Source organism: Plectropomus leopardus, chromosome 15, assembly GCF_008729295.1.
Source record: "Plectropomus leopardus isolate mb chromosome 15, YSFRI_Pleo_2.0, whole genome shotgun sequence".
NCBI classification, from domain to species: Eukaryota; Metazoa; Chordata; class Actinopteri; order Perciformes; family Serranidae; genus Plectropomus; species Plectropomus leopardus.
The window spans coordinates 20805019-20823097 of NC_056477.1; the positions used below are offsets into that span (position 1 = coordinate 20805019).

The window sequence follows — 18079 nt, forward strand, 5'->3', positions numbered from 1 at the left end:
GAAAAAAGGGTCAAGGAAATAAATAAGTAATGAGTTAAAGGTTAGAAATTCAAACAGCCTTGGGCCATAAAATCTACACACAAATATACAAACTTTAATTTCCTGGGAAAATATTGATCGAGACAGCACTTAAACCAAGGTGCACGCAAATCTGGGAAACCCCCCAATACCATAATGCACGCAAAAAGAAGTTTTATTTGCTGTTTTTATGGAGTCTCATTTCCGTATTTCTCAAAAGAGGTGCCCCTGAAAGCAGACATAGGCTCTTGTGTATTGGTCCCATTCCCCATTAGGGTTTATAGAGAGCCATATGCACTTTTATGGGAAGGTTAATGGTTTTTAAGGGCCGCAGTGCAAGCCTAAATCCACAGCATTAAACCCTAGAATGGCAACCTGGGATATACACACAGGTCACATGATTATATACTTAAGAACGCAGCTCAGACTTTACTGACTAGCCACCAACATGTTACTCCATCCCCACGTCTTCCGCAGAGGATTTCTGGGATGTGAAGTGAGAAAAAAAAGACAAAACCTGTCAACGCTTACAATCTTAAAAGCCTAATGAGCGGAAGTAACCATAGCAATTTAGTGAAAAGAACATCAAAGACTAGGGAGCAACTATTTAGGCAGGCAGTATTCATGCATAATTAGCTGTGAAAATGGCACTACAGGAGTCTGTTACTCCCTGTTCTTAATTAGTTTTTATCCTAAGTCTTGGATGAGAGGTAAACAAAGCCATCAGATTAAAACTTTGCTTTTCTTCTTGAGACAACAACACTGTCAACACTGGAGACATGCTAGTGTTACCCATAAACTGTGCACTATATTATCCCTGGGGAAAGAGTGGCAGTGTTCTGTATTGGTCTTAGTCACCGTATCAGGGAGCCTGAAGCCCTGCTTAACACCACAGTGCTGTTGTTGTAGTGAGACAGTCAACCTCTAAAATAGAGCATATAATTAAATTTGAATAAAGACAACTAGATGTTTAAAGGGATTGGTGTTTAAAAAAAAAAGCTCCTCACCTAACAAGAAAAATAATTCAGGCACTAATTCTTTGTTGAGGCAGTGTAACGCCTCACTCTCCTTCTATCTACACTGAATACATTGTGCAACCACGTTGGTTTAAATGTCAACTTCTGGGGTAGCATCACGTCATGCTTCCTAACTCAGCAGCTGTTTGTGAAAGACTTTGCCATTGATCCATTTGAGATGAAACTGCGCAGGAGCTTCTATGAGGCCATAAATGGTGGCAAAAAATGTCAAATAAAACTGAAATAGCTCTTTAAGATCAAAGTGGGAGGGGTGAAAGGGAACAGATGCTTCCAGCCCAAAGCAAACAGGGATCTACAACAATTTACTTACTGATTTACATCACTGACAACACATATGATTTTACATTATTAACACATTTATTGTTATAATTAAAACACAAAACAAATGCCTCACCTAAATGAGGGGCTAAAAAAAAAAAACAGAAGCCAGAGAACAAAGACAAGAAAATTTAAAGGAGCACAGAGGCAATGGCCACATTTCTGGCCCAAAAAGTGTGAAGAAGCATATGGTAGGAGCACTAGCAAACAAACCCACTGTAGCAGGCTCAGGTTTAAAGCCATAGTAAAGATACTGGTATAATACTATATGACTGAATGTGTATTAAAAATGCTATCTTGAAGTAAGGCTAGATATTGGCGAGGGAAAAAGTGGCATTACCATTTTTCAAAATCTATTTGAATATTTCTGCATACTGGGGTTCTTCAACACTCTTGGAATTGCATAAATTGAGTATGACTGGAAAACTGAGACTCCTGTGGATTCAATGAGCCCAATTGTATTTATGTTTGATGATGTTAGTTTCTAGTAGCCGTGTCATTGCAGTTAGATCATTTGAAATTGCCCATGTTGGTATTAGAGGAAGAAGAAGGCATATTTTATTAATCCCCAAAGGGAAAAACATTTTTTTTCTTTGTTGTAATTTACATGTTATATACACGCAGGCCTGAAATACACACACCTCTACACATGCATTAACTGGAGCAAGGGGCTTACCCATGGACAGGTGCTCCCAGCAGTTGGGTCTTTGGTGCCTTGCTCAAGGGCACTGAGGAAGCAAGGCTGGCATCTCTCCAGCTAATGATTTTGTTCCATACAGGGATTTAAACCAGCGACCTTCCAGTTTCCAAGTCCCCATGTGCTGGGGTACAGCCACGCCAAGAGTTGGGTGGGTGGGTGGGTGGTGGTGGTGCTGGAGTGGGTTGTGGATGACAGGCCCACTTTGGAAAATTTGGCCATCTGTGCATAATTCCTCATGGCTTGCCTATTCAGAACCCCTCATAGCCCCCAGATCCTTCACCTAATGATGCATGCATGGGCAGTAGGAAGAATGATCCATTTTAGTCATAGTCCTTACAAAAATAAAATGGAGAGACTCTGAAACATGGGACTAAGTTACAAAATAAAATAACAATAATTATCTAGAAAAAAAGGATCCCCTTAAGTTTCTAAGCCAAATATGGAATGGCACCGTTATTGTTGTGTCTCTCCCTTTGCGTTTCTCCTATAAGTTTTCTTCCTGGCTGACAAATCTGTTTCCTTGTGTCATATAGCACTGCGATTGCATCATTATCAGTTGCATGATTCTGGGAAAGTAAAGCTGAAAATCAGGCAAAAAACAAAACAAAAAAAAAAGTGCAATCACCCTTTAATCTGATGCCAACATTAAACATTCATATAGGAAAAATTGCAGGATTTTTAAAAGGTATTTTCTGATCCCCAAATGCGGTGTAGCTAGAATATGTCATGTTAATGTATAATGACAAAATACTGTTCAAGATAAATATATATGTATTTTTAAATGTAATAGATTTTGGCAGCCGACACAATTCAGTAGTGACGGTTCTCTCCGTGTGTGTGTGTATGTGTAAATGTGCCACCGCTGGGTGATGAGCCCTTTATAGCGACAGCCTTCATTAGACCAGGCTTACTCACGGACAGATGGGAAGGCAGGACTGCATTAGAGCTGCTGCCACATTCCACTTCAAACCTGACCTTCCAGTGGTCCCACTTCATCTGCCACCCAAAAGCCCCCTCCTGATGCATCACTGTCATTCTGGGGCTCAGGCATGCCTTGCTGACCCCCCTATCTCGGCGAAACAACCAGCCCGCCACACAGGCTGTAGCGGCTCCTGCACCCCATTACTCCAAAGGCCTCTCACCTCCTATTTTCAGCCATTTTTTGGGTGAGACCACCACACTTTCTTTCTGCTAGTGTTTACCCGATCACTCAAGATGCCACCCCCCTCCTTGTAGTTTCCTGGTGATGAATGACCGCTGGCCGTCTCACTGACAGCTAGGCAGCTGATGCCACATAATTACAGTATCACCGTTTAGGCAAAATTACCAAATTACCCCAGTCCTCAAGAGGCCTGGAAGACTGACAGGCCAGCCAACAAAGGAAACACAAATATCTGAAAAGAGAGGGACACGGAGGACTACTTGGGCCTTTGCAGGCGAGCAGTGATATTAGGTTTGTTCTGTTCCTTGAGAGTGCACCCATTACAGCCAATGAGAAGCCGGAGAGCGAGTTGATTAGTCTGGAGAGGCAGAGGCACTTTTTCGCTCATAAATAATGCGAGAAAACATCTGGCCTCTCCTTGATATCCGATCTTCCTTTTCATTCCCAATTTATTCAATCATTAATTCATCTTGAAATTTTGGAGATTATAATCAAAAGAGCTTAAAATTTCATCCCAGCAGCAAGGTCTGACCATTATCTTTTATGCATCAGAGGTTTATTAGTTTTTTTCCAAAAAAGTTTATCTGAGAAATATTGCTACCTTTTCCTTGATTTAATTCTTTGTTGATTTGCAGTTTTAATAAATGAAAGATTACCATTAACAAAGTATAACTTTCTCATTTAAAACCATTACTGCTTAATACCATAATAAGTGACAGACTGAATGAGTGAGGTACCAGACAAAACAATCAAAACTGTCTGAGAAAGTCTGAAGTAGCCCCCGTCTGGTAAATGGAGTGTGCATGAAGTGATGAGGTGACATTTATGATGTGAGTGCTAACAGTGAGCAGTGGAGAAGATGTTGACTTAGCACTGTGTCTGGTTGAAACTGTGATGGCCACCAGGGTTGAGTTAAGTCCAGCTAATTTATCTGCTACAACAAAGGATTTCTTTCACTCGAGCCTCAAATCTAAAATCAGAAAAAAACACCTTGAAAGCAGTCACACTGTGTCTATTTGATCCATTATGCAGAGATAGAGTACAGTCTGTTCAGCCGTCTGCCATGTTAGCCATTTCATTTGTGAGAAAGCGAGGCTAAAAATGTTAACAATGCACTGCTGTTACATGAAAATCTCATAAAATGTGTTATTTTTTATATTTTGGGATTACAGCCCTTCTGTGGCCTGAGAAAATTCAATGAAGCCCTGGAATTATGGGACCCTTTAAAAAAATTGTTGATAAAGTAAAAACTGTATGGTGATTCATCTAAAAATAAAGCATTTCAATTTGTTCCTAACATAGTGAAGTGTGACAATAAACAATCAGAAGACGTTCAAATGGCCGTGACCGAGTTCATTTTTTGATTACATTTCTATTACTAACACTGCAGCATACATTAAAAAGCATTAACAACAGAATTCAAACTTGAAGCACAACATTAAAGTCATCTTGTTTAAAGGACTTCCTAAACAAGACCAAAAGTTTCCTTGTTAACAAGTTGTACCTAAATTAACAAATCACAGGTTGTTGGATGGCCCTCTGATAGTGTAAGCTACGCTGTATGTGATTGGGCGGAGACTGCTTTGATAAACATGCTCGGCAGAATGATAATGTTCTCGGGGGTAATTTAATCAGAATGGGCTATATGTCACTTACTAATAGTGGGCACTTTGCTGTGATTTATCTGTGTTTGCCGAGTGGAGAGAGATGGAACAGACGGCCTGGTCTCCCAGATTAAATAGGGCATGGGAAAGATTCCTCACGCTATCAGGGAGAAGAATTTATCACAGGCTGATGATTAGTATTATTAGCACAGGTGCAGTTACAGTAAACACCAGAGACTCCCATTATGTACTGAAAGGGAGCAGCAGATAAAGAAGGAGGTGAACTGAACTGCATCTGCATCTCCCAAAGGTGTTTTGTCTAACTATCGTCCTGTAAGTTCCACTGATGCTCACTACTTAAAGTACTACTTCTGAAAATTTATCGCTAAAAACAAACACTTGAAGTCGCTTCAACCCATCGAAAACAGCTCTGGGTCTCGGGCTGTTTGGTACTATCTTTCACTGTGGCAATAATTTATAAATAGGAAAATCAGGGATAGAAATAGCACAAACAAAGAGAGACTTGTCCAGTACTTGTTCATATAATATAAACCAAAGTTATGATCTCTCAAAAATTAGATCCTTGGAAGTGTTAAACAGCCTGCTGCTCAGTGAAATTATGAAAGAAATCTGATGACATAAAGCCTCATGAGTCCTTGATTCATCACTTGCTATGAGTGGATTTGCACGACCTTGATTGATTACAATGATAACCTTCATTTTAGACTAGTAAGACCGGCAAATGTTGTAGTCATTAGTGCATGATTGTTTCAGCAGCTTATATAAAATACCTCAAGAACACTAAGGCTATAGTTTATAACAAAAGCATACTGTCATTTACAATAAACATAATTAACAGTTTGCACATATGTTGTAGTCTCAAAGGAGATAAGAGTATAATCTAAACCTATTTCTCCTTAATAAAAGCATAAACCATGGACCATGACAAGGGAAATTATAGTTAATTTATTTGATATGGACATCACAGTAGCATTAGAAATGTACATTTATGCACAAGAACTAGATGCCCTGTGTTTAGTGTTTAGAGCGAAATGCTAATAGTATATAATGCAATGCAATAATGCAACACCTGTCTACAGATAAGAAACATCTATATATCTGTTTATCTAGAAATCTGGTCTGTCTGTCTATCTAAAGACCCAATGGGAGTTTAGGGACCTCTCAGTGGAACTGCATTGCTTCTACGGATGTGCAATATATATCTGGCAGCTATATTATCAGCCAGCAATGGCAAATTTATATTATTATGTATTATTCTGATGATGAATTTATAGCTGATTAATAAGGCCAGTATATAACACAGCAGCAGCAGCAGCTCACATTCAACACAGAGCCTTTAAAAGTAGTACTAGGCATGCGCTGCTACAGTTAGCCCTGTCAATGTGTGTGTGCGGCAGACTCTTACTACCTGTCCCCAATGCAGAGCTCCTTTACCCACAGCAAAAGTCTCCTAGTGTCTCCATGGTGAGATGAGAGACTTAACTTTCTGCTTCAATTACTTGTATATAATGAAGAGCCCAAAACGTTCCTTGTTTTTGCTGAGTTGACAATAGTGATGTCAGTTAGATTTGCTGAGGTCAGGGCTATAGAATATTGAATTATACATATTTATTCACTTCATCTGCACCTTTATACCCTCATGTGTGCATAAACTACAGCTTATTAACTCCTTTTTTAAAATAAAAAAAAGTAATAAAAAAAGTAATGATCAGTTATGTTATGAGTATTGGCCATGTGAAGTAGGCAATTATCAGTTATCGCTATCAGCTCAAAAAAAATCCATATTGTGCATCCACAATTGCTGCAGACTAAAATGATACTGATTCACAACACCTTGTGCACGAGGTTAAGCAGAGACTTCGGATACTATAATAAAGGGGACACAAGCCTGTTTGTAATTGCAGTTGTAGACAGTGTATGGATTCATAGGCATTTGTGGCAGCAGCAAGCAAAACCTAAATAAGTGTCAGAGCTGTGTGTTGTTCTAATGAAGCTCGAGTGTACACTGGAGGAGTGCGAAGAAGCGCCCGGTCAATGTAGAGACAGAGAGCTGGCTGAGTGCGCTCCAAACAGTTAGCATCCAGTTTTAGATTAGAGCGTAATCAAAGGTCTGCCAGCGTCTCGATCCTGCGTGGATAAGACTGTGTCTCCACACTATCAGAGTGAGCTGGGTGGAGGCAATACTCTGAAATATATAACCTTACAACTGATAAGTCAGAGTGAAAAGCACTTCCATATGAATCCCAATGAGCACTATTTCTCTAGAGGGACCAGTTAGCAAAATAGCAGACCAAACTATTTCTCTGCTCAATGAGATTAGACACACTTTAGAGATAAAAACCAATGGAGTATTCACACGGTACGTGCTGTATGAATTGTTCCATGTAAAAATGAAGCTGATTCTTCATTATAAAGGTTGAAGCTCAAGAAAGATTTTTTCCCCATATAATTAACAAATACTAAAATAGAAAGAGGCCACTGTTGTGACAGCAACACGCTACAACAAAATGTTGGCCCTTCTTTCTTTTATTCAAATATGATTTATTATTTAAAGCATATACTTAGAGCTCATAGAATAATGGGTGGGGGGGGAGCAAAACAATAAACAGTAAAACGTTTTGAAATGTCAATCCGAAGTAGCCCTAGGGAGGAAAACAAAACTGGGTAAAGGATTGCAGATGAAACTGGAGAGTGAAAACACCCGACGTCTATCTAAAAAGTTCCTTTGGGACGTTAACTTTCTCAGGCAGACCTCTGGTTTGAACTCTAAATACCTTCTAGGTCTAGTGTGACAGGTAGGGCTGAAATGTGCAAGTGCAGATTAACCCGCAAGGTCTTTGCTAAACGTTATTAGTGTGGACCTGTGGAGCAGCATAATAATGATGAGATTCAGACAAGTCTATTTTAGAGTGCAGTCACTGCAGATCACCCTCAGATGTGTCACACATTCAAATTATAATAATACTCTTGTCACACACACTGAATAGTATGGTGGCCCTGAGGGTCAAAACACAACAACATATCAGAAATCACAACACCAGATTGACAAACAGTACAGCCAATCAGCAATGATGAACCATTGTTAAAATACATGTCTACCAGTTTGAGTTTCACAAAACGCTGCTGTGCTTTCTCTTTCGCTGTTGTGTTTTGTGAAATGTTACTGTGTAGCGTTTGCTGAAATCTTTTGTTTTGTGAGATGTCAAGTCAACTAGAATGTTGTTGCGTTCCCTGAAATGTTGAGTTTGGTGAACTGTGTTTGGTGAAATTGTGTTTGTGTATATGTGTAATGTGTGATAAAATGTCATTTTTTTTTTTTTTTAAATAATGTGTTTTGTAAAATATTGTTTTTCTGAAATGTCATGTTTTATGAAATGTCATCTTTTATGAAAGGTTGTGAAATGTGTTAAGTGTCGTGTTTCTGAAATCTTTTTTTCTAAAATGTCATTTTCTGAATTGTCATGTTTCTTGAAACTTGTATTATGTTGTGAAATGTTTTTTTAAAAATAATGTGTTTTGTTAAATGTAATTTTTGCACAATGTTGTGTTTTATAAAAAGTCATGTTTCTTTGAAATGTGTTTTCTGAAATTTTGTATTGTGTAAAATGGTTTTTTTTTATGATATGTCATGTTTACTGGAACGTTGTATTTTCTTAGATGTCATGTTTTGTGAAATGTGTTATAACCATCAGGTCCAAAGAAGAATAGGGCATTAACTATGTACACTAAACAAAATCAAAGAAAATACACATGCAGATGCACAGTCACTCTTTTTGATTTTATGTTGGAGAGTTATTACTTAACTTTTATGAATGTTTTTAATCTTGACTTTAAACAACTGTGTTTGCAACAGAACATACAATCCTTATAAATGATGAGGTATTTAATGGTGCTTTTTTGATTAAAAAACAACAAAGGGGAACATACTAACTACCTAAGTTTAAAATATATTATCCACCAAATCTATGTTAATATTCAGGGTGATTATGTAAAGAGATACTTTTGATTCTTCTTTCCTTTCTTTGGAGAAAATACTGAAAGCTGTGATATCACAGCATCAACATCCTTAGTGCCCACTCTTCCTGTTTGTTAAACGTTCTCTCATCCCTGGCCTGAAAGCACAAAATGAAATAATACCAAATATAACAACAACACACAAAATGTTTTTTGTGCTCTCAGATGGAGTATGATGGCCAGAAAAGGCACCATACTGGACAGATCTCAACTCATTCATCATCCCATCAGGTGAAAGTTAGAAACATGCTTTCTATGAGCCATTCAATATCCTCGTCAGACACAGCAATGCTAATGCACTTTACAAGACTTGAAAAACATATCCTGAAGCAAATGTTCACAGGTGACTTAATGATGTCTATATCAACAAAGGACAAGGCTACAGAAACGCGGTATAATAAACACTTTTTTAAAGACTTCAGCAAGTTGAAGTGGCACAAAACAACTGCAGGTGGTAAAGAGATTCAAGCAGCAACAATGGCAGCCATTCTGAATACAAAAATGAGTACAATCCACAACATCTCTATTCAGTTCAGCCTTTCAAATAATCTGTTTTCTGACAGCTTAAATGGACCAAATGTATCTATTATTTATCTTTGAGTATATTGCACTCACTGTGTATGTGCGGTGGGCAAACCCCATCCAAACTTGAAATACGGTCAGTTTTAAAGCATATTGCAAACTTAAATGTTATAATGATGGAACAATTATGGACAATGTTGCAACAGATTCTCTATTAGTATAGTCATAAATATGTGACTTAGCTTGTTACACTTGACATCATATTTGCATTTAATCATTAATCTATGAGCAGATGAGTAACTTGTCTAACATCAGGGCAAATAGATAATTTCCCTGTCATATTGATGTAACAGGCTGTTTTTTTGGAGTCTTTCCGCTATGGTAGGTGGGTAATTACTGTCATTGATTAATAATCCTGGGCCAGCCCCATAATAATCAGTCCCACATGTGCTTGGCCCTCTTAAAGGAAAGGCTCATTTGCCACTGGGATTCACAGCCTAAACTGCTTAGTGGGATGTAATGGAGAGCAATTTTCTTGTCTTGAGAAGAAGAAAAAAAAAAATGGGATGGGGTGGGTTAGCCCGGTCATTTTCCATTGCCTCAGCACATCAAATCTCCAAACAAGGACAACTCTGATTTCAGATCAACTGCTCTTCTCCCTGCGGGCAATAAGTAGTTTTCCAGAACACAAGGAAGCATTTTATTGCTTTACCGGTTATTTTGAGTATTATGTTTGAATTGCAATTTCTCCATTTCCAGAAAAAATAACAAATTGACCAGCGTAATCCTTTGTTGAATGTAATGCAATACAGCGTGGGTGATATCTCCAAATAACGCTTAAGACTCCGTCAATTCTGCGAGATCAAGAGAAATAGCTGAATTCATACCGTAGTATAATGGATCGCTTATTTCCATGCATTGTCGGCAAAGTCGTTGGATGACTGCTGGGGGTTCAGCATGAAGCCAAGTCTAAATCCCTAAAAATTTAATTAAAAGCAAAGTGATTTACAGTTTGTTCTGCATTATTCAGGGTTTAGATTTCCTTATTTCCAATTATATGCAGTGGACTGGATTTCAGAGGAGGGCGGCCCCAAAGACGAGCACAATCCTCTGAGAGATTTATGTGTTTACAGAAAAATGTGAAAAGCAGCCTAATGCTCAGGCAAAACTGGGAAGAGAATGTCCAAATTGGAAATACTTGGGATTGCCAAGATGTAAACGGTAAATGGTCCATCTGTCTGCACTCTTTTCAGTCTTGGAAGAGTTGACGAGCCACCATCTGCAGATATGCCTCAGCAGAGGCAACTCTGCAAATAGTGGCTCGTCAACTCTTCCCAAACTCAAATATGTGTGTGTGTGTGTGTGTGTGTGTGTGTGTTTTAAAAATGTACCGCTAACAATACTTTTAATTAGAATAAATGTAAGTTTGTGTGTTAGAGTTGACATTTCTTGACCAAGTTGGTCAACTTTTTTATTTGTCACTTCAGTATCTAATGGTATCGTTTAACAGCTTAAAAGGCTTTGCATTTGACATCTGACAGCCTACAGAAATCAATCTGTGAAAGCACTAACAACAACGCCAACTGCTTTATTTTCCAAACACCCACTATGACCATAATAATATCTCAGCTGGCTAACTGTTTTGACAGACAAGACAATGAGACTGGAAAACCAACTCCACAAACGACTTTCAATGTAGTTTTAATTAGACTGATTTTCTCTCAAAAACATGCTCTATTTCAGTTCATGAATAGAAAAGCTGGTCTGTAGTTTTTTTTAATTGCCTATGAATGTAACACTACGTTTGCATAGTTTCAGTAGCCACCTCTGTCAATTATCCCGATGATCCATCTACTCTGAGTAATGACATGAGGCTGAAGTTAATCATTTCATTACACAAATACTGAAATTAATTTTATGTCAATTTTAATCATTTTATGCATTTAGCTTTAGCCACAGCAGCAGGCCATTAACATAACATTAACTTTCAATTAAAGTAATATTCACTGACATTTCACTGCAGGCTTTTATCCTTTCTTGCTACGCCTACATGTAACGTCCCATAATTTGGAGAAATTCAAAAATGTGAAAATTGTGTGTTGTCTTGTTTGTTTATTTTGTTCAGTGGTGAGGGGGTGGACAGACTATTATTTGAGATTTCGTAAACCGAATAGATTGTTGTTTGCAGTCGTGGCAGCTTTATAATGTGCGTGTAGGTGGAACAAATAATTCGGAGACGGAAATTAATGGAAGGCGAACAAAATCCAAACAGTGGATAGACTTTGGGAAGGAGTGAGATCTCTTGTCAGCGCAGAGCGCGCACAAAGAAAAGTCAAGCGGTTGTCATTTTCCAAGAGCAGACGGGAGAGACAACGCAGATGATGACAGTGATCAGAGTTGGAAGATAAGAAGATGATACCGGCTGGGAGTAAAGATAGCTCTAATATGAAATAACATCACGTACAAAAAAAGAACTGGCTGTCCCCGGTAAAGAACTACACAATCTTTTACGATTTATCAGCACAGAGAAGGTGTTTTGCCCAAAGATAATTACAATAACAGCACCCGATGGCAGTGTGACTGCTCCCAGGTGACATTGCAGGTTATTAAATTGTCATGGTGCACCCTGTTTTGGCGCTGCAGACACTTGAACTGGCTGCCCACAAGACTGACTCACAGTTTATCTGCTCCATTTGTTTGACATCTTTACGACATACCATATTAACACAACCTAATTTCATCTGGGCCTCAATGTCTTCTCTTGGCTGTCTCATGGAAATCCTTCAGGGTTAGGTTAGGACTGCTGGGACGTTTGTCTCGACCGAATTACACCAAGTGACATTTCTTCCATCCTATCGTGTTTTCCATTCCAAGTTAGCAAGGGGAGAAGCTTGTGACAAACTTTAAAAGTGACACACCTAGACAATTATCAGAGGAAATTAGCTCAGATATGTGTAGCATCACACACGTGCACACGCGTGCACGCACACATACACATACACACACACGCACACACACACACACACACACACACACACACAAACTATCATTTATGTAATGTTTTGTAATCAAGTTGAAGAAAGAAATAAAAACAAAGAAAACAGTGCAGTCCCTCCTCTGATCATTTATGACATGACAGTAAGAGTTATGTGATAAGTTAACAGAATAAATCAGGGATGAAAAATCAATCAAATTAAGCAACTAATAGCTCCCTTAATGTCTTTGTTTGTGTGCAGACGATGCTCCCATCCAGCCATACAACAAGCACCAATCATATTAATTATCCTCCAAATAACAACTCCCCATTTATTACAAATTAGTTTTCAAAACTAATAAATTATGATTAAAATGTTTTTTATTCTAGACATTAAAAGCATCCCACTCTGCTTTTGGAGTGGAGGCTAATGACCCCAGTCATTATGTGCAGGTATGCAAGCGTGCACATATGTGTGGGCATGTGTGTGTGTGGATTTATAGTTTCATTTGCAGGGTGACCATGTTTATACAAACCATACAGACTATGACCTCAGTTCAAATGATGCATGTGCACGCATGAATTGCAAAATCGTCTGTAAAATCAAACGGCTATGCAAAAGCACAATATTTTTCGGGGATTTTCTGCATTAATGCAATGCCAGTGCAGTCCACCAGCTGGTTCGGGAGCCGTAGGTTTAAATAAATGAGGCTATTTTATAAAAACAATATAGATTAATGCTGGATTGCACAATGTTTCACTGCTTTAATGTGTACCACTAAATCTTAATGTTCACTAACTGTCAGGTGATGTAGCCCTCAATGGCAGCAGTTTTGATTAGAGAGTATTCCTGCAAGGCACCCGACCACACATTACAGAACAAAACAACAACAAAAAAAACATATTAATTAACTGATACTCACATTTTGCAGGGAGATCATAGCCGCAGGTGATCTTGGCTTTGCCGGTTTCGCAGCCGTTTAGTGAGTGGCACTCATCATACAGACAGGACCCCGCCGCCTTGTGTATGCAGCCATCCACTGAAACACAAACAGACATGCAATGAGAGGTAAGGTCTACCTGAGGAGAAGCACACAAGCGCACGGCATATCTCAAACTAGCAGGGCTAATTAGCAGTTTGTGTGATTTATCATGTCAAAACAAATAAGCGTTTACAAGAACATGAAAATTATGATCATGAGTTTGATTCTGGAAATCCTGACATTGTCAAATTAACTCCTTAGCTCTGTATCTCTGTAGAGACATCGGGTCTGCCATAGTGTGCTGCGCCTGTTGCTGGTAAATATTGACGAGCTTAGGAATGAAATTAGCTGGGCTAGGATCTAATAACGCCTCCACACACAGTGAAAATGAGACTGTTCTTCCTGTAATCCCTCTCCACTGTCAACAGCGATATACAGTCAGATCATTAACTGTATTTTTCTGCCCTGTGGAGGGAATCTTATAGCTGTCCTGTTCTCTGCGGTGAGCCTGTTATGATGTGGATCTGTGTTCTGATTCTGTCGCGCTCCCTGTTGATGTGTGTGTCCTGGTTCCACAGAGACCCCGGGCCCCCCGCCCCCCTAAGGTTTTAATTTTACCGGGTTAAGGCCGCGATACACTTGATTGATGGCACGTCTTACACGAGAAGGCAGAGAGATAGAAATCCACATTATCCATCTCTGAAAGCCTGACATCCCTCCAAGAGCATGTTATCAATCACACTGAAACATCATAAAATCCTCCTCAAGTTGTCCTGTAAAAATCCTCACAAGCCATTAGAGGATAACAGAGCCAGGAGGAGGAACAGTAGCAGTTGGAAAAACAGCCGTGTCTTTTCTTAAGTTTCTCTTTGTAAAGACTTGGCCGATGGAGAGAACAAGTCTCTCAAACTGGCTTTATCCATCAAAGCTTAAACGGTTGGGAGTTAAGATAGCCTGCAGGATAACCACTGTTTACATATTCTGAACTGATGAAGAAGAAAGAACTTGGGAACAGATAAAAAAAAAATCTGAATTCATATTCCTGATAAACGACCAAATGTGACTCTTATCACTATCTTCATCTCCTAATGTAATAATTATTCACATACAGCGCCAGGGACAAAAAAAAACTGTGAAAAAAGGCTGAACATTAGTTATACACTATCTTCAAAAATGTACTTTGCTTCACATCGTCAACACAGACAAAAGGTCTTTTGATGAGGGATGGTCCTTTTCTGAGCTCCTTTCAATTTCTCAGGGATGAGTCAACGACAACAGCTGGGCGGAAGATTTTCTAGCTCTATCAATCATCTTTAATGGACTGAGGGACAGGCAGTTGACAGAGACGAATCCTGATGGCTTTTCGAAAAAGTAACATGAGTCTGACAGTGATGTGGATATGAGGAGGTATCGCTCTGGTGACAATGAAAGCCACTTAACACAACACAGAGTGGATGTAGCACTGGCTGTAGGCTGGGCATGTATAGAATATTCACTGTGCAAACAAGATTGCCCATGATCATCAGCCATGCTTATTTGCATCATAATTGCTTTGTAATATCTCGCAAACACGAACTGCTAAAAGCACAGGCTGAACTGAAAGCTCTGGGACTCTAAGCACGCCTCTCATCTATCTACTCATAAAGTCGCTCCTGCCATATACACTGACAAAATATCATCTTGGCCTTGTGTTTTACAATGGCACTGAGTGAATAACATTTAAGCCCCTGAATGTGTTCACCTGATGTTACATCTGCATCACAGCAGAGACAGGCCAGTCAATATTTCCTCCCGACAGGCTTCATATTTAGGGCTTGTCTGTTGACGTGCATTGATGAAGCTTCCCCCAGGCTTCAGCGTCATTAAAGTTTTAAAACCCTTCATGTGGAGTTATAATATAGCTGTGGTGTTTTAATTTTAATCTTTAAAGAAATACTTCACCCGCAAAATGTCCATTTGTATATCAGTTTCATGAATTATTGAAAAAACGTTTTCTCACATCTCCATGGCGAATGGAGAATCCAAAAAGGTGAACACTCTTCATAAATTGAAATAAATGTGAACTGCGTTTAACATCAGCACAACTAAATCAGAACATCCAGTCTTATTTATCCAGTCATATGCTTAGTACTTCCCAAACACATGCAATTTGGCTAAACCATTATGATTTAAAACACGTCAGTACAAACAGTCTCCTGCAAGACTCAGTAGCAGGCATGGACATGTGTGTGTGTGTTTGAACGCTGCTCACGTAGCACTCATAACTTTACACACTCATGTGCTCTGGCATGCTCAGGGCATGCTTCTCATAGGTGGAGGCTTTTAACATTGTAACATTTTTTAGCAAAAATGAATGTGTTTGAGAGGTACTATGCATTTGACTAGATAAATGAGACTTTAATTATACTGCATGAGTTGTGTCAGAGTTTGTTTACAGATGTTTTCACATAGTTTGATCCCGAATGACTTCAATTTTTGACTTTTTTGGATTCTGCATTCACAGTAGAAGCATGAGAAAAATGTTTTCCTCATGAATTCAAGGTAATATGCAGTGAGCAGCTGATAAAAAATGGAAATAGTCTTTAAGTATAGTCTACATTAATACTTTCTTTTCTTGCTGTCATGTTTTGTATATAGTCTTTGCATTACACTATATATGTGTGTGTATATATATATATACATATATATATATATATATATATATATATATATATATATATATATAATCCATGCATTAACAGCATTCATTTTTTGTGCTTCTGGATATATCATCTAAGTGCAGTTTTCCCTTCCTAGTGTGATATGGAACATGAAAAAGGAGTCCCAAGGCACTAAGGGAAAGTTCACATAAGGGCTATGATGAAGTCATAAAGTGTTCTGTGGGTTTTAGCAGTTTTTAAAATTTTTTGCAGGCGATCTTGCTGCTACTTCTCTCTGTAAGTGTATTGCGCTACTTTTATTTCATCAATGATATTTTGTCTCCTAAATGGAAGCGAACAAGGTCAGAAAGAGAAAAGGAAATGGGACATTGCAGTTGCACATCACTTTTAAAGTGCAGGTGAAAACTTTCCCTTTGGCATTAATTGCTCTGGGATTCTCAGTCATTTCATACATCTGGATAATTGCACAAACTGGATTCTGTCTTTGATGCTGTCATTCAGGTGCTGTACTACATCAGTCAGCAGAAAAGACAATTAAAGAAAAGTAATGGGACAACATCTTTAAGGACTGACTAATACAAAGATCTGTATTTATCTAATATAATGCAAAGTAATTGGGCTTTTCCTTTGTCTCCCTCGAAAACAATATAGTTCGTCTCAAGGTGTTTATCCTAATGAATTAAAGTGTGCACACACTTTGTTACAGCCTGAAATCAGGTAGGAGAGACACTTCAAAAGCAGGAAAATATCCCACCAGAAGGGGTGTAAAGGAAACTATGATCGTTTCATGGTCATATAAGGCCAGACAGGTTAGGAAAATTTAATAACGCCCTCCTCCAGTTTGCAGTGTTCCCGCAGGAGTTCATCCTCCCCAGACACTTCCTCTCATCACTACCAGGCATGGCTGATCTCTTACCTATGAGCACCTTGGGAGCCCACCGAGCAAAAGCACACTGGGTTCTGTGTTTCATCTCAGTAACTGAAGAGTAAGATTGTAGATAATAGTTTCAGCTTCCATTTCGCTGCTCCCCCTGTTCATGGTTGCATAAGCTACAGTGAGTGTGAAACTCGTTTTTTTTTTTTTTCTGATGCTACTGTGTGTGTCACTGTGCATCTAGTGTCAGCGAGTCCCTACAAGCCTGGAAATCTGTTCACAGTGCCCGTAAATAGAGAAGAAGATGCTGAACTGATCTGACTGATTGCCAGAGTCTTGGATGCTACGGCTACAGATTTAATTTACCTGCTTCACGGAAGGGGTGGAGTGCCACAGATGCATGGCGGGTAATATGTGTGTTGCAGAAAGATATATATAGAGAGAGATGGGTAGGGGAGCACAGAGATGGTAGAGGTTTCAAAATGTACTTTGTAATTTCAAATCCAATTGCAGAGCGGGTCGGGAGGCAATCAAAACTTGATTGTGAATAAATGTGTCCGTGTCCGTTATTTAGGCAACTTAAAGTAGATCTGAGGTTTTTTGCAAGTGGAGATTTGACCCACATGTAATTTGGCCACCAATTTATTTTCTCATTTGAGTGGGATTTCTGCATTATTCCCTCAAGATTTCTACATTATGGATGCTTGCAACATCACAAAGGAGGCCTCAGATTCTCATTAACTAAGACTGGCATTAACATTCACTTCAGAAAGGAGGACATGTCAGCTCACTCTCCTGTTGCTCACAATGAAACACCATCCACAATTCCTAAACAATGCTGTGTTATGGTAACAAGTTTCACAGATAATCTTCAAATTTAATTCAATTATCAGGTGTTCAACGAAAAGTTTGCTGTAAAAACCTCACAGTAAGTGAACTGCTCGTCTTATCATCCACCCATGTGTTTGAGTAGTTTGCAAAGTACTTCATTATGTCTGTGTCCCTATTCCATTATACTTATGCAATAATCATATTCAAATGCTAAAAAAAATGACAGTGTGCCCATCCTGATGATGCACCTGCATCACAGCATTGAAAGGTGATCAAAGCGACCTCTCGCTTTCATCTCCAAGCTCTCAGTCTGAATCACGTCAGGCAGAAGCCCTGAGATGAACATGTGCTCGGCTATGTG

At 38.9% G+C, this 18079-nt stretch overlaps 1 protein-coding gene across 2 annotated transcripts in view; it reads right to left on the reverse strand.

The window, feature by feature from the left end:
- The window catches only part of macrod2 (mono-ADP ribosylhydrolase 2), a 476469-nt gene that overhangs the window by 271840 nt on the left and 186550 nt on the right, over window positions 1-18079 (reverse strand). For both annotated transcript variants that reach the window (XM_042501834.1, XM_042501833.1), the window contains exon 5: window positions 13294-13410. In XM_042501834.1, coding sequence (XP_042357768.1) covers window positions 13294-13410 — 117 coding nt within the window. The remainder of the gene's footprint in view (window positions 1-13293; window positions 13411-18079) is intronic.